At 36.8% G+C, this 25,291-nt stretch overlaps 2 protein-coding genes and 1 long non-coding RNA gene across 6 annotated transcripts; 2 read left to right on the top strand and 1 right to left on the bottom strand.

Moving 5' to 3' along the window:
• Positions 1 to 158: 158 nt before the first annotated feature.
• On the top strand, positions 159 to 19,824 carry LOC133650547 (myotubularin-related protein 2-like). 3 transcript variants are annotated; one of them, XR_009826238.1, is made up of 18 exons: positions 160 to 453; positions 4,105 to 4,201; positions 4,281 to 4,304; positions 4,390 to 4,453; positions 4,526 to 4,620; positions 4,717 to 4,821; positions 5,051 to 5,155; positions 5,241 to 5,324; positions 7,366 to 7,515; positions 7,608 to 7,796; positions 7,871 to 8,056; positions 9,698 to 9,904; positions 10,180 to 10,272; positions 11,376 to 11,489; positions 11,554 to 11,730; positions 11,802 to 11,987; positions 19,614 to 19,678; positions 19,770 to 19,824. XR_009826238.1 is itself a non-coding variant. In XM_062047907.1 (16 exons), exons 1-16 carry the CDS (start codon positions 374 to 376, stop codon positions 11,964 to 11,966), a joined length of 1,935 nt encoding a protein of 644 aa, XP_061903891.1. In that variant the 5' UTR covers positions 160 to 373; the 3' UTR covers positions 11,967 to 14,584. The 3 variants fall into 3 exon arrangements, 2 of the variants coding, with proteins under 2 accessions (XP_061903892.1, XP_061903891.1); XM_062047907.1 differs by lacking the exons at positions 19,614 to 19,678; positions 19,770 to 19,824 and having other exon boundaries at positions 11,802 to 14,584; XM_062047908.1 differs by lacking the exons at positions 11,802 to 11,987; positions 19,614 to 19,678; positions 19,770 to 19,824 and having other exon boundaries at positions 159 to 453; positions 11,438 to 11,489; positions 11,554 to 11,699.
• Positions 12,324 to 16,790, bottom strand: LOC133650549 (uncharacterized). Its single transcript, XR_009826239.1, has 3 exons — positions 16,657 to 16,790; positions 16,514 to 16,554; positions 12,324 to 12,593 (listed from the first exon to the last, which is right to left on the bottom strand). It is a non-coding gene; the product is annotated as an uncharacterized LOC133650549 (long non-coding RNA).
• LOC133650548 (protein FAM76B) lies at positions 16,855 to 24,776 on the top strand. 2 transcript variants are annotated; one of them, XM_062047910.1, is made up of 10 exons: positions 16,855 to 17,323; positions 19,614 to 19,678; positions 19,770 to 19,824; positions 19,898 to 20,053; positions 20,122 to 20,315; positions 21,576 to 21,626; positions 21,691 to 21,768; positions 21,846 to 21,984; positions 22,060 to 22,161; positions 23,732 to 24,776. In XM_062047910.1, exons 1-10 carry the CDS (start codon positions 17,237 to 17,239, stop codon positions 23,819 to 23,821), a joined length of 1,017 nt encoding a protein of 338 aa, XP_061903894.1. In that variant the 5' UTR covers positions 16,855 to 17,236; the 3' UTR covers positions 23,822 to 24,776. The 2 variants fall into 2 exon arrangements, with proteins under 2 accessions (XP_061903894.1, XP_061903895.1); XM_062047911.1 differs by having other exon boundaries at positions 16,857 to 17,323; positions 21,849 to 21,984.
• The last annotated feature ends 515 nt before the right edge of the window (positions 24,777 to 25,291 follow it).

Genomic DNA, 25,291 nt, shown 5'->3' with positions numbered 1-25,291 from the left:
TTCACCCTCATGCAGGTCAAGTATATGAACTATAATTATTATTGTTGAATTCAAGCATATTAGGAAGATGTCGAATTTAAGACGAAAAAGAAGGGATATTGTGATTTTTAAAAAAAGAAAGTTTTTTTTTTTAACATATAGTCTTTCCTGACGTCCATGCCCCCTCTCCACCGACAGAGAGCGTTGTTCAACTTCCCTGTAAACACACTGTTAGGACGGAGGCTGCTGGGAAAAGATGGCAGCTTCCTTTTGTGGTAGGGGATTTAAAATACTCTTGGCGGAGGATTAGACATATTTTCCAGAGCATACACAGGTCTCCATTACAGACTTGGGTTGTCTAATATCGACAGAGGAGAAGTTTGAGCCGAACAACATGGAGAAGTCCGGCAGCATCGACAGTTTGGGCTCGAAGCAATCCTCTTCTCGACAACCGAGTGTCGAATCATTGTCCAGGTAGCTTTTTAAGCTAGCTAAAAGTTTTGAAACTAAGACGTTGTTATTTATATATTAATTTTATGAAACGTTAGGCTGCACCTCTTGTCACAAATGAACTCCAAAGGTCTTCAGAAGTAATTAAAACCGCAAGTGCTAGAAGTTACCACTGTATTTGAAGGCTTCCTATTGCAAACATCGGGAAGCTGTGACAGTTTACATGTTATGTATGAAAGTGAAAATAGTCCAAAAAAGCCACTGGTATATGTGCTATCTGTGCTTTGTCTTCTCACAATAGCTCTAACTCATCTAAATTGTTGACATTTTTTGTAAAGCAAAGCAAATATATAACGGTAAGCACCATTCATGTTTGGGTGTAGCCTTGTGTATACAGCAGTCTGTCCTACCTTCTAACACACAGCCACACAAACAGCAAACATACCCCCTATAATGCATTTCTTTGAATTATTTTTCCATTTGTGTTTACAATAAATGGTATATTAAAACACACCCAAAAGTCTTGTGAAAATTGTGTGGATGAGGTTAACTTGTGTCCATGACACAAAAGCTTGTTTTTACAATAACTGAATTTTTTGTGTTTGAATTTTGTGAACCGAATTGTGTTAGATCAAATTATGCTGACAATTTCATTTAATAAAAATGTGTGAGCAAAATGTGTTTAAAAATTCAGTTTGTTAAAATAGTTGTTTCAATCTTAAATTACCTGAATAGAGTTATGAAGCAACAAATAATTTCTGCAATAATTTTTTTTTCACTGAATGTTTTTACACTGAATTTTAAAACACTGCATTTTTTACACAACATTTTAAAACACTGTATTGTAACAAGGTGAATTTTAACAAACTACATTTTTAAACACCATGTTAGCGCACACATTTTTATTCAATGAATTTGTCCGCATAATTTGATGTAAAAAAATAAAGTCCACAATATTTAAATGCAAAAAAATCAGTTACATAACATTAGACATAGCTTTTTTTTTTAATGTCAAAGACTACGTAAAAAGATCGGATTTGACAAAAAAAAATCAGAATCGGACCTCTTACCATGCAGTGTGATCTTAGCCAAAGACTGAGTAACCAAGGCGTTGGATTATTTGTTCAGGCACACATTTATGGAGAGAAATGTGTCTTTTTATGCAATCAAACAATAGTAATGGATTGGAAATGTAAAAAAAATAATTAGGAAACAAAAATTTGAGATTAGAAATAAAAAAAAGTTTTGCAAACAAAAATAATATAATAAACTTTTTTTTTTTTTTACCAAAATAGAAAACATTCTCATAAAACAATATGTTTTGGTTGCATTTATTTAAGTTTTGGTTGCAGAGCATTATCTTTGGTTACAAAACATTTTTTGGTTGGATTTAAAATTAAAAACATTTTTTGCAAACAAAACTGATTTTTCAACCAAAATATAAGTTTTGCTTACAAATTCTTTTTTTTTTCTCATCAAAAACAAGTTTCACTTGTATTTTCTTCAGCTTTGTTTGTGTTTCTTTAAGTATTGGTTGGACCTCCTTTTTTTGTTACAAATCAGCTTCAATCCTCCTGAACAATATGTTGGAAGCCTTACTATTGGCCAATCTCCCATGATGGCGTGTCTATTAATGATTTCTGCCCTCAGAAGATTTGGGGCATGTGTCATGAAGCAGGATTTCTCTTCATCCAGTATAAATTTGCAGACTAAGTCGGGATATGCAGTAGTAGAAGTTGGTCAAACTTTTAGCGGGATACATCACTTATGCATTGGCGCTACCTGGTAACGGGAAATACGTTTAAATAATACCACACAGTGACATCACCATTCATTGGCTGTCTTGGGAGATCGGCTCAAATAGTACTGAAAAATAGAAAAAATAAAAGCAAGTATTTACCAGGTTCGGGCGAAACCTTTTACTTGCTACTTTAATATCCCTGTGCTTTCCAGATTACTGTTAGTGGTTTGTTACATGGGACAATGCACATCAATGAACGTATAAAATGTAGATTTGCCAGATTGTAGCCAAAGGCAAATTTCCATCTGTAGTCCCCAGCAGTTTTATGGTATACACCAAGGTCCATAAAAAACAGGAAAGTAATACAGCACCAACATCAGACATAAACAGCACAATAAAATACACAAACTCAGATATAGAAATACAAATAAAATAAATTGAAGACCCATAAAAACAGTGAGTTGCTGCATGACCACATCTTGGGACAGACAGATCAATAGCCTTCACTCCTGCATTTAGCTACTATAAATGTGTATTTCTGTTGTGTTGGTCATCTGCTGCTAATTCCCCCCCTTTTACACAAATGCGCTCATGACAAGGCGGGAAAATCCTGACTTGACTAATAAGGTTATTATACATCTTTGTAGTACAGATTGTCACACATTTTCAGTGATTGACTTTGTATAACAAATACATACTGTAAACTTCAATTTGATTCGTATTACTAGCCATTGGAGGGAAAAAATACCCTCCTAATCTTGTGAGGGTAAATGTAATCGTCAGTCGTCACGCCATCATTCCAGACTGACCAAAAATATGTCCAATCAATAATATTGATTGGAGTAGGGCCTGCCCACAAGGTTGAAGTTGATTCATAACCAATAAAGGATATGCTACCAAAACATAAAATAAAGCGTGAACAAAACTTTTTGTTAAAGAGAAGAAAAAAAAATTGTAAACAAAACAAGTATTTTGGTTGAAAAATTAGTTTTGTTTGCAAATCCTTTTCTTAAATTCTAAATCCATTATTAATTTTCAAATTTTTGTTGTTGTTTCAAATGCATTATTTTTGTTTACAAATCAATTGTTGTTTGATTGCAAAAAAGACACATTTTATCCCCTACTCATTTAACATAATGATGTGTGGGAAAACAGACTATGGCAATGTTTTGGCTGAGTGATAACCGAGACAGTGTACGAAAAAATTCTGTTAAGCACAATCATTTTTGACAAAACAACTTAGTGTACAAATTCTCAGGGCATTCAATCGATCGTAACTGGACTGTTTGGTTTGTCTTGGAAGACGTTTCGCCTCTCGTTCAAGTAGGCTTCATCAGTTCATACACTTAAATTGGCCAGATCCAGTTTTAGACTTAGATTGGTCAGATCTAGTCTTAGACTTAGATTGGTCAGATCTAGTCTAGTAGTAGTACAATCATTGAGGTACCAGTGTATTTTTTGCCAAATCTGACCCGCCAAGTTGTTGTTTTTTGTCTCACCGAAGGATGGTAAAATACATTTAGTGCTTATTCATATTGACCTCTTTTAAGCTCACACAATAATTGATGGCAGCTCCGCAAGGTTAACAAGTTGCCATCTATCACACGTGCATGTTATCCTTGTGCATTCGTGGATTTTTCCCGGGTATTCTGCCTTTTTCACACATCCCCAAAACATACATACAGTACATGTTAGGTTAATCTGGAACCGCAAATTGTCAATTGGTGTGATTTTGAGTGTGAATGCCGGTTTGTTTTTAAGCTCTGTGTTCCCTGTGCTTAAATGGTGTCTGAAGTCTACAGAAATATGCTCCAGCTTAGCGGTGACTCCAGTGAGGACAAGAAAACGATAGAAAATTAATGGACAGATGGAAAAAATATACTTCAAGTATTTGCCTGTTGTTCATATATTTATTCTATATTATCCCTCAACAGCTCTTCCACTTCTCGCTCTGACCGTTCGGCACAGTCTAAACCCCCTTCTGCCCTTTCCTCTGACTCTGTGGCTGCAGAGTTCTCCCCAGAGATCAGGGTAAGTATAGTATAAAACGAGTAACAAGTAAATTAATGAACTCAGGACTAACATGCAACATTTTTTCTCTTTTTTTAAGGTAAAGCCCAAAACTCATACAAAGGTATATTCATACAGGCCCTAAATTATGTGTTTGTTACCTAAACAAATGTCTTCTTCATGACTGATTTTCATGTTTCATAATATAGGTTCTTGGAGATTCCGATAAAGGGGAACCACTGCTACTTCCAAATGAGACTGTGCAAGATATGGGTATGTGTTTAGTTGCAAACTTGTTTTGGAATTATCAGGTTTGTCTCAGACGGTTTTCATTTCATGTTACAGCTCAAGACGTCACCTATTTTTGTCCTTTCACTGGAGCACTGCGTGGAATTGTCACAGTTACCAACTACAGACTGTTCTTCAAATGCATGGACAGGGTACAACTTTGTATTCCAGTTCCACCACATAGGAGATCTTGTCTAAAGTTCTAGACAAATATATTTTTTTTATGTTAACGCACAGTCAATTTACAGGATCCCTCTTTTGTGTTGGATTTGCCTCTTGGGGTTGTGAGTCGTATTGAGAAGATTGGCAGTGCGTCAAGCCGCGGTGACGTATCCTATGGACTAGTGTGTAAGGTCAGTCGGAACGTGGTGTGCGAGTTGTTGGCTAGTCAAGGAATATAAATCACAATACAAGAAAGTGTTGGATGGTGCAAAGTATCAATTGCCTTTTGTAAACGTGGCTTACAAACCGGTTTCCTGTCTAATATGACAACATACCAGGTACTAGATATGAAGCCTATGTTTGTTCTCTACTGTTGAGCTCTGTGCATGACCATGACCTGCTTGCTCTGCGTCTTCACAGGATATGCGCAATTTGCGATTTGCTCACAAACAAATGGATGACACGCTCCGGAAGTCAATTTTTGAGGTGTTGATGAAATTTGCGTATCCTGTTTCCAACGGGCTGGTGAGTGAGGCATACATCTGCCATGCTGGCTCTTGTTGCTTGTCGCCACCAACCAGCTGATACATTTCTCTCCCACTACCCACAGAAAATATTTGCCTTTGAGTATGGACAAGTGTTTCCTGAGAATGGATGGAAGGTGTATGACGCAGTCTCTGAATACAAAAGACAGGTATTTAATCCTGATTACTTTTGGCCGTTGATTCATCTTACTGCCATTCACAATTTTGTTTGGAACACCACAGCCTGATTGTATGAGTTTGCAGTAGGAATGTAACAGAATTGTAGATACCACAGGATTGCGATTTCAAAATCTTCACAATAACGCCGCGACGATATCTAACGAAAACTTGATGAGTGTAGGTTTTTTTTTTGGCACTTTTGCTATGGTGGGTCTGAAAATAAATCCATCTCCCAGAATCCTCTACGCAGCGTGGGACCACAATGTGGGGGCGTGGAGTGCCAAAAAAAGGAGGAGAAAGAGGAAGCAGGAAGTAAAGTGCGTTCCACTTAGTAGTAAATAAGAAGAATAGTTTTTTTTCAAAATCTGTCTGTAACCTTTTAAGTTATGTTGCTAACAAACAGACTAACAATCCCTGGCGAAAACATAACCTCTGTGGATTTTTGTCTCGAGAGTTCCAAGCCAAAACAGACTCGGTCAAGGCGCACCGTGCCGAGGGGAAGCACCTGCTTCTCACCAAAGCTACTTGATTTAGCTACCATCACCCAGAAAAGGAGAAGCCAGTGAAGCTAAACGTTAATTTGTGTGGTATTTACGTTCTTAAAAGTTAAAATGTGAGTTATTTTTTTGGGAAACAGCATTTTGTAAACTGATATTCAAAAAAGTCACGGTGTAGGACACTGCTTCTTAGAAAGTAAAAGTTGAGAGACACTAAACCGGGGTCGGCAATCCAAATTTTTTAATAGATTTACCCTAAAAAACACATCTGTCCGGAGCCACAAAAAATAAAAGCCTTATACATGTATATGCCTAATAATGAAGGTGTGGCACATTAAGCCGGTTAAAGCTCAACAAACAGCCTATTTCTTTGACCCAACTCATGTTAAGAGCGAGTTTAAACATTGCTATATGTCTTGTATTTGTTATAGAAATAGAGAGTCATTATTCATGGTTCCAATACAGGGTACAGTGTTTATATATTTGCCATATTTGCAAGTGTCATTTTGAATATGTAGTAACCTAAAATCACCAGTAGCTGTCAGTCACGCTACATTAGCAGTCGAGAGGGCTGGAGCGTCACAGGGTACAACTCTCACAAATGCCAACATTAAAGGTGCCATATGTAATAATTTCATGTGAAGTAATCTTTAAATGGCCCTGATATGTCAAAAGGCATTAATAAATCATGTTCTTTTCGAAATCCTTTAAAACTGATAACAGTAGTAGAACAGGTTGGTTAAAGAGGTAGACAATTGTCAAATTCTCTGTTAATCTATCAACAGACTTTAGTATGTCCACGCTCATGTGCCAACTGTAGCACCGTCTTTAAGGTACCAATATACAGCATTTGGTACCTCAGAAGGACAGCAATCTGTGGTACAGTATGGATCAGCTTTTTAACTTCCCTTTACATATTTTGGCATTGGAAATTCAAATTGATGTGGTTCACAATGTTTAGTTAAAAGGTCAATTAGAGCAGTGATACCCAACCACTGTGCCACAGCACACTAGTGTGTCCTAAGAGATGATCAGGTGTGCTGCAAGAAATTAAATGCCCTTCCACTAAATGGCAGAAGGTACATAATGATTATTTTTGTATATTCACATTTTTATGGGGTTGCAAGATTTTTTTTAATGTAAAATATGTACATTGGCTCAACATAGGTTAATGAAACAAATTAGATTTAAAAAAAAAAAAAGGAAGTAAATGTTGGTAAGCGCAACACTGGGACGGTGTGGCTCGGGTGTAGAGTGGCCGTGCCAGCAACTTGAGAGTTCCAAATTTTATCTTAGCTTCTGCCATCCTAGTCACGTCTGTTGTGTCCTTGGGCAAGACACTTCACCCTTGCTCCTGATGGGTCGTGGTTAGGGCCTTGCATGGCAGCTCCCACCATCAGTGTGTGAATGTGTGTATGAATGGGTGAATGTAGAAATAGTGTCAAAGCGCTTTGAGAACCTTGAAGGTAGAAAAGCGCTATACAAGTATAATCCATTTACCATTTATAAAGTTGTATACTTGTGTCTCTGATAGGGAATTCCCAATGAAAGTTGGAGGGTTACAAAAGTGAACGATCATTACGAGCTGTGCGACACCTATCCATCAACTCTGGTAGTCCCCGTCAACATTCCTGATGAGGAGCTGAAGCGGGTAGCGGCCTTCCGAGCAAAGGGAAGGATGCCTGTAAGTAAATTATCCTATTTCTTGGTTCAGCTATTTTTGGGGGTCATCTTGCACTTGAACCCATATACTGTATACTTATGCTCTGTGTGTAGGTGCTGTCATGGATTCATCCAGAGAGTCAGGCAACCGTTACACGCTGCAGTCAGCCCATGGTTGGAGTAAACGGCAAGCGTAGCAAGGAGGATGAAAAATACCTGCAAACAATTATGGATGCCAACGCCCAGTCACATAAACTCTTCATTTTTGATGCTAGGCCCAGTGTCAATGCTGCTGCTAACAAGGTTACTCTATTGTAAACATGGAGGTTGGAACCAACGGTACACACTCATACTAAACAAATGTTTTTGTTACTTAGATGAAAGGTGGCGGGTATGAAAGCGAGGACGCTTATCAAAATGCAGAGTTAGTGTTTTTGGATATTCACAACATCCATGTAATGAGAGAGTCACTCCGCAAGCTGAAGGATATTGTTTACCCCAACATTGAGGATTCTCACTGGCTTTCCAATCTGGAGTCCACCCACTGGCTTGAGCACATCAAGGTGAGTCGAATAATAATGAAACCTGCTACATATACAGGACTGTCTCAGAAAATTAGAATATTGTGATAAAGTTCTTTATTTTCTGTAATGCAATTAAAAAAACAAAAATGTTATACATTCTGGATTCATTACACATCAACTGAAATATTGCAAGCCTTTTATGTTTTTAATATTGCTGATTATGGCATACAGCTTAAGAAAACTCAAAAATCAGATCTAAAAAAATTAGAATATTTCCTCAGACCAAGTAAAAAAATATATATATATATCAGCAAAACAAAATCAAACATTTGAAAATGTCAATTAATGCACTCAGTACTTGGTTGGGAATCCTTTTGCACGGATTACTGCATCAATGTGGCGTGGCATGGAAGCAATCAGCCTGTGGCATTGCTGAGGTGTTATGGATGCCCAGGATGCTTCAATAGCGGCCTTTAGCTCATTTGCATTATTGGGTCTGGTGTCTTTCAGCTTCTTCTTCACAATACCCCACAAATTATCTATGAGGTTCAGGTCAGAGGAGTTGGCAGGCCAATACAGGACAGTAATGCCATGGTCAGTCCACCAGTTACTGGTGGTTTTGACACTGTAGGCAGGTGCCAGATCATGCTGGAAAATGAAATCATCATCTCCATAGAGCTTTTCAACAGATGGAAGCATGTAGTGCTCAAAATCTCTAGAAGCGTCTGACTTAGGCTATGGAAAAGAAGCACTGGACAATTGCAGAGTGGTCCAGAGTCCTGTTTTCAGACGAAAGCAAGTTTTGTATTTCATTTGGAAGTCAAGGCGCTAGAGTCTGGAGGAAGGCTGGAGAGGAGCAAAATCCAAGTTGCTTGAAATCCAGTGTGAAGTTCCCACAGTCAGCAATGGTTTGGGGAGCCATGTCAGCTGCTGGTGTTGGTCCACTGTGTTTCATCAAGTCCAGAGTCAATGCAGCTGTGTACCAAGAGATTTTAGAGCACTACATGCTTCCATCTGTTGAAAAGCTCTATGGAGATTATGATTTCATTTTCCAGCATGATCTGGCACCTGCCCACAGTGCCAAAACTACCAGTAACTGGTGTAGTGACCATGGCATTACTGTCCTCGATTGGCCTGCCAACTCCCCTTACCTGAACCCCATAGAAAATTTGTGGGGTATTGTGAAGAAGAATCTGAAAGACACTAGACCCAATAATGCAAATGAGCTAAAGGCCGCTATTGAAGCATCCTGGGCATCCATAACACCTCAGCAATGCCACAGGCTGATTGCCTCCATGCCACGCCGCATTGATGCAGTAATCCGTGCAAAATTATTATACAATATGATTATATTGTACAAGTACTGAGTGCATTAATTGCCATTTTCAAATGTTTGATTTTATTTTGCTGTTATAAATCTTTTTTTTTTACTTGGTCTGAGGAAATATTCTAATTTTTTGAGATCTGATTTTTGAGTTTTCTTAAGCTGTATGCCATAATCAGCAATATTACAATAATAAAAGGCTTGCAATATTTCAGTTGATGTGTAATGAATCCAGAATGTATGACATTTTTGTTTTTTTAATTGCATTACAGAAAATAAAGAACTTTATCACAATATTCAAATTTTCTGAGACAGTCCTGTATTTCTTCAGCGTTGACACTGTTTTGGGTTTGTAGTTGATTCTCGCAGGCGCACTGCGTATTGCAGACAAGGTAGAATCCGGCAAAACGTCTGTGGTGGTGCACTGCAGTGACGGCTGGGACCGAACGGCACAACTGACCTCATTGGCCATGCTCATGCTGGACGGTTACTACCGCACCATTCGCGGATTCCAGGTGTTGCTCGAGAAGGAATGGCTGAGCTTTGGCCACCGCTTTCAGCTGGTATTCTCTTTTTACCCCCTTACTTTTGGACCATTACTTTCTTTCTTTCTTTCTTTTAGTTTATTTCGAACATGAACACATTTACATCATAATACATCACACAATTTCATATCATTTCATTTACATCATGCCCGAAAAGGAGTAGGAAGAAGCAAAGCGTATTTAATCCTACCCCTTTCCCACTTCAAAGAATTTACAATTATGTAAAATCATTTACTTTAAAAATCAAGATAGCCCATTTTCTATGGAATCACCAACTCTCTTTTTTCCCCCAGCGTATCGGCCATGGCGATAAGAACCACACAGATGCAGATCGCTCACCTGTTTTCATTCAGTTCATTGACTGTGTCTGGCAGTTGACTCACCAGGTAAAGCAAATAAGTTGCTCGGGATACATTTTGGTATACAGTCGTCCCTCGTTTAACGCAGTTAATTGGGATTTGAAGCAGGATTATTACTAATAAATCAAATATTTTCATAGTTAGAGCATTAAAAAACGCTTACAACTTTCTGAATACATTTTGTAACTTTAATAAGAGCCCTCTAAACATGAAATAACACCCATATTTAAACTTCTTTCAACCATTATAGTGGCCTTTAGTTTGTTCTGTTATAGATTATTGTACCTACTGGTAGCCTGGAGGATGGATCCTCCAAGAGTCATTGCTATGGCCATCACCCAGCCACTACAACACGGCCACGATGGAAAATACTTCGGCACATGTTAGGTATTTCCGCTATTAGAATTGGGTATTGATGTTCTGAAACTACGGACATGTGTTGTTCTGCAAAAACTTAGTGAACTTGACACTCGCAGCTACGATAGTTAGCCTTGATGTTGGCATTCAGTGTTAGCATTGCGTATCTATCTGCGTTGTCGTTCCACTTCGTTCAAGCCAAAGCTGTGTTATCGATGTCAAAGATGAAGTGTATCCAAAGAGTTCATCTCCACTTTGGCCGGACAACTGTTGATTGCTGATAGCAGTTTCAGTTAGCCTGAGGTGAAACGCCAAATGTCCGAAGCTGTTGTCGTTTCAACATCGCTCGCATGAAAGTCTCACCAATATGGAGATATATTATTAATGAGGCAAGCGTCAAGGATGAAAAATGTTTGTTCTGCCAAAAGGTGGTCAATTTTAGATTTTCGCGGTAAAGATAAACTTGCACTTAGATTAGCGCTGTGTTGTTTACATTGCAGAGTTCACCCTTAAAATGGAAATGGAAGTAGTGCTTTGTGAATATCTTTATCAATCACCACAACATAATACTAATACAAAATAAGGCAAATACTGCAATGTAATGTATATAATACATAAATAAAACTTTAAATTCCCACATAATTTAGACCCAAAAACGGAAAATGCTTAAAAAAAAAAGTGCAATTTAGTGAAGCCGCAACATTTGAAGCACAACGTAGCAAGGGACGACTTCAACTTTATTTCAATATTTCTAACACGACTGCTTTCATTAGTTTCCTGCAGCTTTTGAGTTTAACGAATACTTTCTGGTGACCATCTTGGACCATCTGTACAGCTGCCTGTTTGGGACATTCCTGTGTAACAGCGAACAGCAGAGGATGAAGGAAGTATGTGTTTTCAGTCCCTTATTATTTTGTACCAACTAAAACCAAATGAATGCCTGCTTTACAGGAGGTTCCAAAGAGGACGGTGTCTTTGTGGTCGTACATCAACAGTCAGCTGGAGGAGTTCAGCAATCCTTTGTATGTGAACTTCTCCAACCATGTGCTGTTCCCTGTAGTCAGCTTGCGCCACCTGGAGCTCTGGGTAGGCTACTACATACGTTGGAACCCTCGCATGAGGCCTCAGGTAAGCAGTGGCTTTGTATCTTCATTTTATATATTTTCTGGACCTTCTGTACAGTACTATATTTATTCCAGGAACCTGTTCATCAGCGCTACAAGGAACTGCTAGCCAAACGTGCAGAGTTGCAGAAGAGAGTGGACGAGCTGCAGCGAGATGTGACCAATCGCTCAGCGTCTTCTTCCTCTGATAGGGCGGGCTCCCCAACGCGGTCCATCACCCCAGTTCAGACCTTCGTTTGACCACACTTCTGCCTGATAGAGGTTGGCATACAGTCCTCATAAAATGACTTCAAATCCTGTGCACCAAACTGTCTCTCGGGTAAAAAAGTGCGTTTAAAGTCTTGCTAATAATCTAGTAAAACTCAAAAGTGTGCTTCCAATGGTGTGTGTACAAATATCTACAAATACTTAGCATCATTTATTATATTGACTGACCGCCGATCAGTATTGTTAGATTTTGGATATACTAAAATATTAATCTTGTAACATATTTATGCAGTGTTGCTTGCCACTAATACATTTGGCACTACCTTTTTGCCGGCATTAATGAATTGAGATAGCTCTGCTTCTTAACTCACCTCATGCATACCAGGTCTGTCAGAGAGTAAGAAGACGTAGCAGGAAGGAGGTAACACAAAAGTGTTGCCTTTAATGCTATATTATTTAATAAGTATTTTGACCCCTGAAGATTGTTTATCCCAAAAAGCGACTAGCAACAAATCTAGCAACTTTTTCGGGTCTAATTTGACCCTTTTGGAGAATCTAACATGAAATCACCAATCGCTCTTCTCAACGAGAAGCGGGTCTTGCTGTGGACCACCATCCCATCTCACAGCCCTCACAAGCAGCTCCGTCTTGCCTGTGAGTCTTTGACATAAAAAAACACAAAAAGAAGCGACAAAAGAAAGCTGAGTAGTATTTTTAAACACATTTATTTTGGGTTTTTTGTCACCTGTCTCTACCGCAGACAAATTTACATGCACATGTGTCATCATGGCCTATTATGCAAATTAGATGATGATGTTTGATTGATTGATTGAAAATTGTATTAGTAGATTGCACAGTTCAGTACATATTCCGTACAATTGACCACTAAATGGTAACACTCAAATAAGTTTTTCAACTTGTTTAAGTCGGGGTCCACGTAATCAATTCATGTCATCTAAATTATATTTGTTTTGTGTCTTTAACACTGAATTGCAGTTGGGGAATTTTGCCTATCGTTCGAAATCATAATGAAAGACATGACGGATGTATTTCTTTTCAATGCATTTTAAATAGTAAATAAATGTGATCAGAAAGTCAGCTTACAATGGGCCTATGGGAGCCTCTGAATACTGCCTATAAAGCCCTTAAAAAACATCCAAACACCTCCATTAAGGTTATATATATATATATATACACTGTAAGTATATATGTAATGTAGTAACAGGCCCATTTATAATAACATTTTATATTTACGTATTTTGATCATTTTAAGCATATGCAGCACATTAATTTCAAAAACGTCGCTTTTTTTTTACACTACATCACTGATTACTGCTCAATGCATACTTTATAAGACCCAACAAACATAATAAAACATAATGTACTATATAAGGTCTGCTGTCATTAGGATGCCGACTACTAGGATGTTCATATATTCCCATTTAGATGAAAAATTACTCATAATCCTCGCAAAGAAAAGGGGGATGGTACCAAGCGTCTTTTCGTGTCATTCTTCCAATTTCGTGTTCTAAAATTGGCTGTCAAAGTGTACCAACTTGTAGGAATACGTCTTTATCATTCTACTATCCAGGTGAGAGGTATGATTTATGATCTAGAATAAAGTTTGACGAACAAGGAAATGAGGAAGCAGCTGATCAGTCGATCATGTCAACATTGATACACAAGCTTGTGATCACAGTGCCGCTATAAACAGTTTGTCTGCGTTAGCGCTTGAAATAACAATATCACTAATACTTGGTTAATAATCAAGTCACAAAATGTAAATGGAGTATTGTTGGCGGTTTTTGAAAAATTGTTGGGTTTTATGGGCGGAATAGAGGACCTCTCATTGGTTCCGCTATAAGCGGATATTTATTTACGTTTATTTACAAGCTAGAATGCATTAAAAAAATACATCCGTCGTCATGTCTTTCATGATTGTGAAAGATAGGCAAAATTCCTAACAAAGTGCGGTTCCCCTTTAACACTGTAATGCCCTATACACACTATATAAGAACACTGCTATTCTCCTATTTATAAAGCAATACTGTTGAAGCTATTGAACTTACATGAGGGTCTATTTGAGGTCAATTATGTATTTATAAACATGTATGTGTGTATATATATATGTGTATGTGTATGTATGTACCGTAATTTCCGGACTATAAGCCGCTACTTTTTCCCCTCGTTCTGGTCCCTGCGGCTTATACAACGGTGCGGCTTATTTACGGCCTGTTCTTCTCCGACACCGACGAAGAGGATTTCGGTGGTTTTAGTACGCAGGAGGAAGACGATGACACAATGATTAAAGACTGACTTTTCATATACCGGTAGGCTGGTTATTTTGATAACGTACAGGCGAGCACTTTGTATTACTTTGCACCGTTGTATTATTTGTACTCTGCACGAATGCTGTTCGCCATGTCAAAGATGTGAAAGTTTGATTGAATGATTGAAAGATTTATTGTTAATAAATGGGACGCTTTGCGTTCCCAAACAGTCATCTCTGTCCCGACAATCCCCTCCGTGGTAGCAGGAACCCTTATATACTACGGTAATTACACATCAAAACCCTGCGGCTTATAGTCGGGTGCGGCTTATATATGGAGCAATCTGTATTTTCCCCTAAATTTAGCTGGCGCGGCTTATAGTCCGGAAATTACGGTATATGTGTATGTATGTGTATATATATATATATATATATATATATATATATATATATATATATATATATATATATATATATATATATATATATATATATATATATATATAATATATGTACTGTGTATATATATATACTGTATGTATGTGTATACATATAAATATATGTATATGTGTGTGTATATACAAAAGTATATGTGTATATATATATACATATAAATATATACACACACATATATATATATATATATATATATATATATATATATATATATATATATATATATATATATATATATATATATATATATAATATACATATAAAATATACATGTGTGTGTATATACATATATACACACATACTGTATATACTTGTACATAATATATACATATATAAAACATACATATATATGTAGATATATACTGTGTGGATAAGTGTATACACACACATTATATATATATATATATATATATATATATATATATATATATATATATATATATATATATATAGTCCATTATGTGTAATTTAAGGTATTCCTCTGGTTGAGTGGTTTCAGAGTTGTTTAGTTATTCTTTTCTGATCAACATTATTTATGTCAAAGCTTACACATGTATTTCAGTCTTAGCAATGTTCTGTCTGTTCCCGTGCATCACACACTGTCATTTGTTGTTGAGTGGAGCGACTTACTTATAAGGACGTGTGAAAAAATACTTTCAATAGCTTTTGTTTTAAAATATAGAGAATAATGTGTAATACAACTAACAATTTGCATTGATGTCCAGTTTTTAAATCAAAATGAATATGTGCCTTGTCCCAAATATTGTAATTAAAACAGACAAATGTGTTTTGTTTTGTTCTGTTTTGTTTTTTTGCTAAGAAGTGACTACAAAGTAGTGTTCAAAACTTGCCACTACATATTTCAAAACTTGCAATAATAAAATGCTGTTAGTTGTAATGAAAGCAAAACTCTACAGATGCTAGCGCTCATTAGCTCAGGTTAGATTTAGTAGTGCCTTTACTTTTTACCTAAAATAAAAACTAAATGTGGCTGTTGAAGGTTTTGGTAACATAACATTGCAATGTCTGTTTGTCACCATTGCCTTTGACCCATTAGATTCCCTCCTACCATCCATCCATAACTTAACTTATTTTTTATGTTGTGTTATTTTATATTACCGCTACATTTCGATTAGTTTGTTGTTGGCTGCAATGGTGAAAGCCCTTTAACACCCAACTTGTTTGCAGAATTTATACCTAAAGCAAGAGCAATGTCAGACTGTATTAAATGATTAATTAAAGATGCTCATACTGTGTCGTCATATTTGATATAGGTCCCTTTTACTGCAAATTAGAAGAGAATGACAGTTTTCCACTCAAACACTGATTAGGCAAGCTTAGTTTTACAATACTGCTTTTTTTTTAGCTCTTACAAAATAACACAAGTGTGTATTGAAATTATTATTGACAGATGGTACATTCACTTCCTGTTTGTAAAAAATAACTCCATTCTTATTTATAAGCTATAAACAGGTTGTATATATATATATACACACACACACACACACACACATATATATATATATAATATACATTATGTGTATAAAAAAGTATCAGTCTGGAAAGATATGTATTACATAATGTTTATTTTTGTTATTTGTATTTAGCAGCTGGAAGTTTGAGAAGTGCTTTTTGTATGGAGGGTTGTTTTTTAATTTTAAAATGTGTTTATTTAGCTACATGAGAAGGATACAACTTGAGTAAACAGCGCTTAGTTGTTCGAAGAGCGTTGTTGTATAAATCCGTGAATGTGATTGGCTGTGGGTATTTTAAAAAATGTGAATCCCGCGGAGGTATGAGTGTTGCCAGATGAGGAAATTACATATCGTATTGTGAAGAAAAATGTCGTACATACCCAAGTTGACGACGACGTTGCTTAGATTGGACACTCTGCTACTGTAAAAGAGTACCACAGACTGTGAATAGTATAGCTTGTAATGCAGTTTTGCCTTTAAATACACATTGTTAATGAACACAGCACTGTTAGAAAATACCCACCTCGGAGTAAACAGTGGGTGTATCCTTTGTTTGCCAATATCCATATATTGAACAGGTAAATCCTCATACATTAGGAGGTTTACAAGTATTGTTAGGGCATCGTTCAAATAATTATCGTACGTTTGGCAACGTTGGGACGGACTTGTTTTTTTCTTCCTGTCTTCCAGTGACGTCATCGGTCACTTCCGCTGACATGAGGACGACGGCGTCGATACAAAAAAAAGACTGAAGGAAAACAGGAAAATACATTTCGGAGAACACTTAAAATTCAACATAATTCCCGCGTACATCCAAGCTCTGTGTTCTTCTTCGAAGATAATTATTAATCGACCAGAAGCAGTTTGGTCACGTGGTGCTTGAGCGGCAATAGCTCTTTTTTTTTTTTTTTTTTTAGAGTTTATTGTTCTTCGGCTGCCGACCTGCTTCCTCTACTTCGCTAGCTAGCATCGGCTAGGTTATAGTTTGCCGTCACATTGTGTGCTTATTCTTAGTTCCAATTAGTATCTTTAAGTAACGGTGTAGTTAATCCGCTCGGTTTACCACGGGACTGCTTCAGCTCTGTGACAATAGTTGGACGAGAATGGCAACAACGGCGCTGTACGCCTGCACAAAGTGTAACCAGCGGTACCCGTTCGAGGAGCTCTCGCAGGGCCAGCAGCTCTGCAAGGTAAGCAAGTGTGGGAAATCGTTAGAAAAATCATCGCAAGTATACCGTAATAATTGTTATTAATGCGTAGTAAACCAGCTCGATTACATAATAGCAAAAAATAGAAAACCGGTTTTTTTTTTCACTGCCACGTGAACAAATGGCAGCATGCTTTCTACATATTATAAATAGCACGTTTCAGTGTTGACATCAGTTACTGTGAAGAAACTAGTATCGTTAACTAGTGTTTTCGACCCTACACGCACTGGCCACTTCATTAGGTACATCCGCACAATCCAAGGAGGTTCAATACAAGTGATCATTTTAAATTGTCATGTCAGGAAAGGTGTTCAGTTATTAACAACTTTATTACTATGTATGTCAATTTATGCACTGGTGTAGCACTAAACTGCATCATACTAAGTACATGTCCAATGTTATTTTATATGGCCCGCGTAAGCTTGAATATAATTACGTAAAAAGTAAGCCAATAAAGTACTTTTACTTTCTACCTATCTCTATTAATATACATCACAAAAAAAAGTTGTGAAAACAAATACTTCAATATCTGCTTAACTTATGATTTCAAAGTTATCCATCAAATTGTACACTGTAAAAATGACAATATATTTTACGGTTAAAAAAAAGAACCAAACCATGTTACCTTTTTTCCATTTTCCGTAACATAATGTAAAAACTAACAGATTTTACATTCCAAAAAAAACTTCATGCTCGGTCACCAGAATCTTACTGTGAAAAAATATAGCTTTTCAATTTACTGTAACATGCTGTAAAAAACGTTCTGGTAAAATTCTGGCAACTGAGATGCCAGGTTTTTGTTACTGCAAAGTCTACATATTTTTTTACAGGGTAAGTTTAAAAAAAACAACAATAAATATTATAATATGCATAGGCAATTGTGTAATAATATCATGAGGCAAATCCTTGTTCATTACTATTCACTGTTACAAGCGGCCCTCTGATGGCAGCCATAACAGTGATGTGACCTTCAATGAAAACAAGTTTTACACTCCTGATCTATACTATTACAAACTATAATCACTGTGATAAACATATTTTCTATTATACATTGCCGGTAACTTATGAGCTGGGAGATCCAAGTTCGAACCTCCGTTTGCATGTTCTCCCCGTGCTTGTGTATTCCAAAAACATTTTATTTTCTCAATACAGTGTCCATCAGCTGTGACTGAGAGTTAATGAGGGGAGAAAACATGCAGCAGGCGATGTGTCGGGAACGTTGTCACAACTTGTTTATAAAGACTTAAATTTTTTTACTAGGATTTTCACTGGTCCTTTATTTAACTGCAAACGGTATCAGTGTTCAAATAACATCAATACTGGCTAAAATGTTTTGTCATCTCATCGAACTGAACGAAGATTGTGTATTCGATGTGCGAGGTGTCAGTCTTTATTTTTGTTGGCCAAACTGTTGTACTGAACCACAAGGAGGAGTTGGAGAATTAACAAAGCTTGTTCATTAGACTTCATCTTCATTAGCCAAACTGCTTTGTGTTTTATTTTGATATCTAAAATTAAATGCCATGTTTTTTTTTACATTACTTGTGTTTTTTTCATGTCACAAAGGTATTACTTCAAAAACCATTCATATGACACAGCATTTTGTTAATGTTTTATTGTGTATAGTTAATTCCTATATGACATATTTCTGCTCAAACTCTTAATGGATCTGTCCCAATACAGCATCTACATGTACATATGAATGTACATAAATTAAAATCTAAAACAAAAGTCAAAATAGAGAAAAATGCATGATGTAATGACAAAAAGCTGACAAGTTGATATTATTGAAGAATAAAACAAAAACAAATATTTGTCTTTAGATATATGGATAACGTTTATCTATAGCCTTTTTATTAGACATTACAAATTACATGATGGTATTACGTTCACACCCCAACACTGCTTTTCCTAACAATCAGTATTCATGATTTCAATATTGATAACAATAATCTTAATTATTACTTTGGGCATAATTGGCAGCCCTAGATCTCATTGATGAACAATATTTGTATCTATATGGACAAAAAGTGCAGTTACGTCTTATGACCATCAGGTGCCATCTTTCAACATTCTTATATATCCATCCATCCATTTCCTACCGTTTGTCCCTTTTGGGGTCGCGGGGGGGGGGGTGCTGGAGCCAATATCGAGGCCTGAAAATGGATGGGTCATTTATTGTTATATATTGTTAATTACATTAGATTGTGGCCAAAACTCTTCGAACAAGATAGGCAGGGATAATCTCTCCTCTGTTATTCCCTTTCCTTAGGAGTGTCGCATTGCCCATCCAATAGTGAAGTGCACATACTGCAGATCTGAGTTCCAGCAGGAAAGGTGACACATGGATTCTTAGAATGTATGATTTGTGATATGGTGCTGTATTGTTTCTGCATGATTCATTTTCGGCATGCTTGTTTCTGGACAGTAAAACAAATACCATCTGCAAGAAATGTGCCCAGAACGTCAAACAATTTGGAACGGTGAGTTGATGAATAGTGCATGTTTTATCAGTTGCGATCTATGTGAATACTTTTTAATTGTCTCTTTCTGTAGCCCAAACCATGCCAGTACTGTAACATCATTGCCGCTTTCATTGGGACAAAGTGCCAACGTTGTACAAACTCAGAAAAGAAATACGGTCCGCCACAGACGTGTGAGCAGTGTAAGCAGCAGTGTGCTTTTGACCGCAAGGAAGAAGGCAGGAGGAAGGTACAAACCTGGCAAACGCTATGTCATTGAAGTGACAGTGCATCTTATAACCGTGTCTTGTCCCACAGGTGGATGGGAAACTGCTGTGCTGGCTCTGCACTCTTTCTTACCGCCGCGTCCTACAGAAAACCAAGGAGCAGAGGAAGGGGTTTGGCTCCTCCAATTCGTCTGTGCTTAATGAGAAAGACCACCAGTCCAGGCAGCAGCAGCATCATCATCATCATCACCATCACCAACACAGACACAGCAGCTCTCACCACAAGTACGTCACTTACCGGTACTTTATACAGTTGACCACAGTCATATATGGAACACATTCAGTTGTATGGTATTTTATTTACACTATATACATGTATAACATGAGGTTTTTTGTTAAAAGGTAGGCAAAAGTACTGTATTGACCCAAATGTAAGACAGAATTGTTTTCCCTAGAAAAATATCGGAAAAAGACTTTCATATAAGGGGGCTCGAGATGTATACATGAAAAGCAACTAGTGGTGCCAAACCATTACAATTCAACATAGTCAGAGCTTTTTTTTCCTGTTACTCTCACATACCAGTAACCTGCAGAGAGGCAGGCATCACTAGGGATGGGTGATATGGCCAAAAATATATATTGTGATATATATATATATTGCAGTTTCCTGCGATAACGATGTATATCACAGTATATTATTTGGTATATAAATTGTAATATTACCATTTCAAAACTGTTCCTAATTAGCTGCTGACGTATCCGGTAATGTACTGCATACATTCCGGTTGTATTGTTTTCTCAAAACTGTTATTCATCTACTTGCTAATTTGCTGTTAAAAACTGGTTACTTTCTGTTGTAACATTATTATATCTACACTTCTGTTAAAATATAATAAGCACTTATTATTCTGTTGTTTGGCATCTGTGTTTTTGTTTGGCAGTGTAACAATATCGATTAGATATTTAAATTATTTCCTATTATTGGCTTTAATTTAAATAACCCATTAGTTAATGTCCTTAAAGCCGTCCTGTGCCCATCGACTTATTTCCTGAGTTTGTAAACAATAACAAAAACGACAAAAGATTTTTTGATAATAATAAATATCGATCTAATCACTGTACTATATCATCCATATTTCTGATACAATAATTGGTATCGAGCCGCCCACCTCTTTTCACATTAGCATATCGTCCTACTTGTGCAGTGTAGCATTCTTCGCTTGTATTTTCTGCCATAAAGGCGAGGATTACTGAATTAGAAGTGGCTTTGCACTGTGAAGGGACGTCAGCCACTAGAAAAAGTGCTACGGTGCATTGAGAATGCGTTAGTTGGCTTGTCGCTGTCAAATTTTCGGGACACGGGCTAAAATTTGTCATCAACTGGCATTATCACAATATAACGATAGTATTAAAACTCTATCGACTGCCAAATTAATATAATTTTTATCGACTATATAGCGCAACCCTACCTAGTGGTTCTCTGTAACGATTATTTTTTTATTTATCATATGATTTGGATTTAGTATTGTATCTTCTCTTTGGCAGACTAAGTGGGAGCTTGAGTCCTGAGCAAGAGCAAGGATTGTGGAAGCAGAGGTAAAGAACAAGTCAAGTATTTGTTTGACCCTTAGGACCATTTTTGATTTTCCACTATTTCCAGCCATAAATCGTCTTCGATCCAAAAAGAGACTCCAAAGAAGAAACCAAAACTGGAGATGAAGCCATCAAACGGTGACAGGTATGATAATGATGTCGGGCAAAATTTTTGCGTCTGTCCTAGTGTTAACGGACCACCTCGACTATCTGTTCCCCAAGCAGTAGTTCCATTACCCAGTCCATGGATTCAGGGGGAACCGACAACTTCATTCTCATCAGCCAACTGAAAGAAGAGGTGATGTCACTGAAGAGACTGCTGCAACAGAAGGATCAGACCATACTAGAGAAGGAACGCAAGGTTTCAGATCACACAAATAGCACCAATGGTTGTTGGTTTTGGGTTTGGAAACTGATCCGGAATATGTGTTTTTAGCTCACAGAACTGAAAGCTGACTTTCAGTATCAAGAGTCCAACATGAGAGTCAAGATGAACCAAATGGAGAAGGCACACAAAGAGTCTATGGAACAGCAACAGGTATATGTCACTTTTGTTTACCAATGTATATAATATATTTGGTGTCATGGATTACTAAAGCATCATAAAGATAAACTGCGAAAAGTAAAGAACAATGTAGTTGTACAGCATGTTGAAATGAACTGATTTTAACTATTTACATTGTACAGTACATTGGTTTTTGTATGATTGACCACTTTTCGTATGATCTGGTATTCAAGGTAAGTTGTTGCCCCAAATTTAACAACTTACTAGGCCTGGTTCGATAATACATTTTGCCGGTATACGATATTATGGTCAGCATTATTTTAAGGCCAATTTAAGCACTAATGACAATAATACAAATGTTTCTTTCAAACGCAATACATTTTGATTTATCATTAGTTGTTTTTTTTAACATTGTAATTGGAAGGTCAGTAACTTTTAATAATCCTAAAGAGGTTAACAAACAATACAAATAAAATGAACCATGTTATCTCTGTTGCAAAAATTGCACTCAAACAAATATTGAACATCTTGAAGTCAAGTTTTTTTCTGGGTCATGTTTTTGTTGTTTTTTTGTTGTATTGTTTTCCAACAAATTGGGCATACCTGTTTGTTTGTCTCTGTTGATGGGCTCATGTTGCTCACTCTTTTGAAGCCTAAATATTCCAATTTGTCCTTCAACCATATTTTTTTCCTCATTTTGTTGACGTGTGGTGCTTCTCACTACGAATGCTGACTAGCAAGGCTCTTTGTCTGTGCATTCTGTATTTACAAGCTAGTGCTCCTGCCTGCACTGACCAAAACAAAGATTGAGGATGACCGACAAGAGGGTTTACTCCGTTCATTTAATTTTGCTATTGAATAAACACATTTAGATGCTGAGAGTGATGATAAATTCAATCCTTTTTCACCCTGTTTGAAAGCGAGACACAACAAAAACAAACACACCAACGTAACCTTTTATCGAGGACGGCAAAGTTATCGTGTTCATTTTCATATATCGTGCGATCAATTTGTTTTATTAATTATTGTTTTAGGACTACAAACTGGTCCATTTGCAGAGTAACTCATTTGCATTGTTTTCTGCATGTAAAACTAATGATTTGCTATTAAAAAAATGGTTTTCTGTTAATATTTGTCTGTGTCTAGACTGGATTGATTGGAGTTTTATTATTTGTAATTGAAAAAATGTATTTGGTTTTCGCCTGACCTTTTGGAATGCATTACTAACAAAAATCGAAGCACCGGTGTAATGTTCAACTTGAGAAAAGTATTTTAAAAAGTGTCGATACATTGTTACTTGCAAACCAGCACGTAAAGCCAGACCAATTCTCCCAAAGCAAGTCAGAGCTTTTATGTTGAAGAGGTTCATTTAGCCTACTAATGTGTATTTATAAATGGTTGATTTATATAGGCTAGTAAGGTAGCCGAAACTTGTCAGGTACAAAACTTTACCTTACTAGCCTATATAAATCAACCATTTATAAAAAAGTCAGAGCTTTTCTTCCTGTCACTCAAACACCTGGAGAGATGTAGCACGGTCACTCTGTAGCAAGCAGTCCAGGATGTCCATGTTTTAACATAATTATTTTGTACCTTTCCACAGACCAAGAACAGGGAGCTGATGAAACAAGTGGCAGCTCTTTCCAAAGGAAAAAAGTTTGATCGGACAGGAAGCTCACTGCTGCTGCCCTAACACTTCCGTGGCCAGGGTGTGCTGACCCAGACGACATTGCTTTCACACTGTGAAAGTCTCCCTCCTGTGTTTTTTACTCTTTGCCATCAGCATTGAGCTCTTTTATTGTTTGTAAAATCAGTGTTGTCGCACACAGAAACACATTTTTTTTCCAAAACGTCAATATATTTTAGATATTTTTGGGAGGTGACTTTTTCACCTAAATGTAACTAGTGGATGTGGGATGGAGCTCTCATTTATTAACACTGCCGGGTCAAAGAAAAGCGTGACAAGCACCAACAAATCCCCCAGGATTTGATATGGGTGTTATGCGATATTTTTTTATTTATTCAACTGTAATTCTTAGTTTTTTTGGGTCTTTATTCCCTTACACAACCTATTAGGAGAATATCCCACGTTTTACGGGTTTCTTCAAGAGCTATTGCTTCTATTTTTATAAATGATAATGTACTTCTTCACAATGAATGCAAATATTGGGGGAGTGTGACCACCGAGTTGCTGCTCATCTTGAGACAACACTCTGTAACATTCATGAAACAATCGGTAAACACAGTGAACCTCTGCTGAATGGAAACACCTTTTGGCTGCACACCTGTCTCATGATGTGATAGCTATAGTGCTTAAATTCAGGAGAACGATTGTAATTCTGCATGTTTTTTACCCCAGGGACTTCTTTATTTGCCTCATTTTAAATCTTTTTAAAGAAACACTTTTAAATGTATTATATTGGGTCAGCTGTTGTATATTTACATTTTTGCTCGTATCTGTTTTAGTAAGTACAGTGTGTTTATGGTAAGGCCAGTTGAAATTATACATGCAGAGGATGCTTTTTAAAGAAACACTCCTGTCACCTCTCATTGGACTGGTTTCATACTGGGCTGTTTAAGAACACTTTTGTATTTTTTTTTTGGAAAACCAAGTGTTAAAAAAAAAAATTAAAACTGGCTAAACCACCTGTTCTTTTATTTCATTCCTATTTTCTTCCACATTCCTAGCTATTTAGACTAATTGCTTGTTTTTTTGTAAATTATAAAGAAAGCATAAAAAGATATATTGTGAAGCTAAGGATGCCGTGAAGAACTGTTGATCCACTTATTCTATACTCAAAATTGTTAATATCTGTTTAATGTGGACAGTGAAGTGACATGAGAGATTGTACTGGAGCGTAATCTTATGTGAGTTTTGATTTAGCAAAATGTTACATTTATGAAACCAATAGTGAATCTTTTGTAGCTCAGCGCAATCCCTTTTTATATAATAAAAAAACACTTCAACCCAAAACATTTAGCTGTTATTGGGACTCTTTATTGTTTTTAAATACTAACAAAGACATTACCACATTGATGGAAACCATATATTTTGTAGTATTAGTGGCGAAGTTGGTAGAGTGGCTGTGCCAACAATCGGAGTGTTGCTGGTTACTGGGGTTCAATTCCCACCTTCCTAGTCACGTCCGTTGTGTCCTTGGGC

Source organism: Entelurus aequoreus, linkage group LG05 (assembly GCF_033978785.1).
Source record: "Entelurus aequoreus isolate RoL-2023_Sb linkage group LG05, RoL_Eaeq_v1.1, whole genome shotgun sequence".
Classification (NCBI taxonomy): Eukaryota; Metazoa; Chordata; class Actinopteri; order Syngnathiformes; family Syngnathidae; genus Entelurus; species Entelurus aequoreus.
This window is presented reverse-complemented; position numbering and strand designations above follow the sequence as displayed.

Coding starts and splice junctions, on each gene's coding strand:
- LOC133650547 (XM_062047907.1), top strand. CDS start 374: ATGGAGAAGTCCGGCAGCATCGACAGTTTGGGCTCGAAGCAATCCTCT. Junction 4,454..4,525: donor TGAGACTGTGCAAGATATGG/GTATGTGTTTAG, acceptor TTCATGTTACAG/CTCAAGACGTCACCTATTTT. Junction 11,731..11,801: donor ACCCTCGCATGAGGCCTCAG/GTAAGCAGTGGC, acceptor TATTTATTCCAG/GAACCTGTTCATCAGCGCTA.
- LOC133650548 (XM_062047910.1), top strand. CDS start 17,237: ATGGCAACAACGGCGCTGTACGCCTGCACAAAGTGTAACCAGCGGTAC. Junction 20,054..20,121: donor AGGAAGAAGGCAGGAGGAAG/GTACAAACCTGG, acceptor CTTGTCCCACAG/GTGGATGGGAAACTGCTGTG. Junction 21,627..21,690: donor CAAGGATTGTGGAAGCAGAG/GTAAAGAACAAG, acceptor CACTATTTCCAG/CCATAAATCGTCTTCGATCC.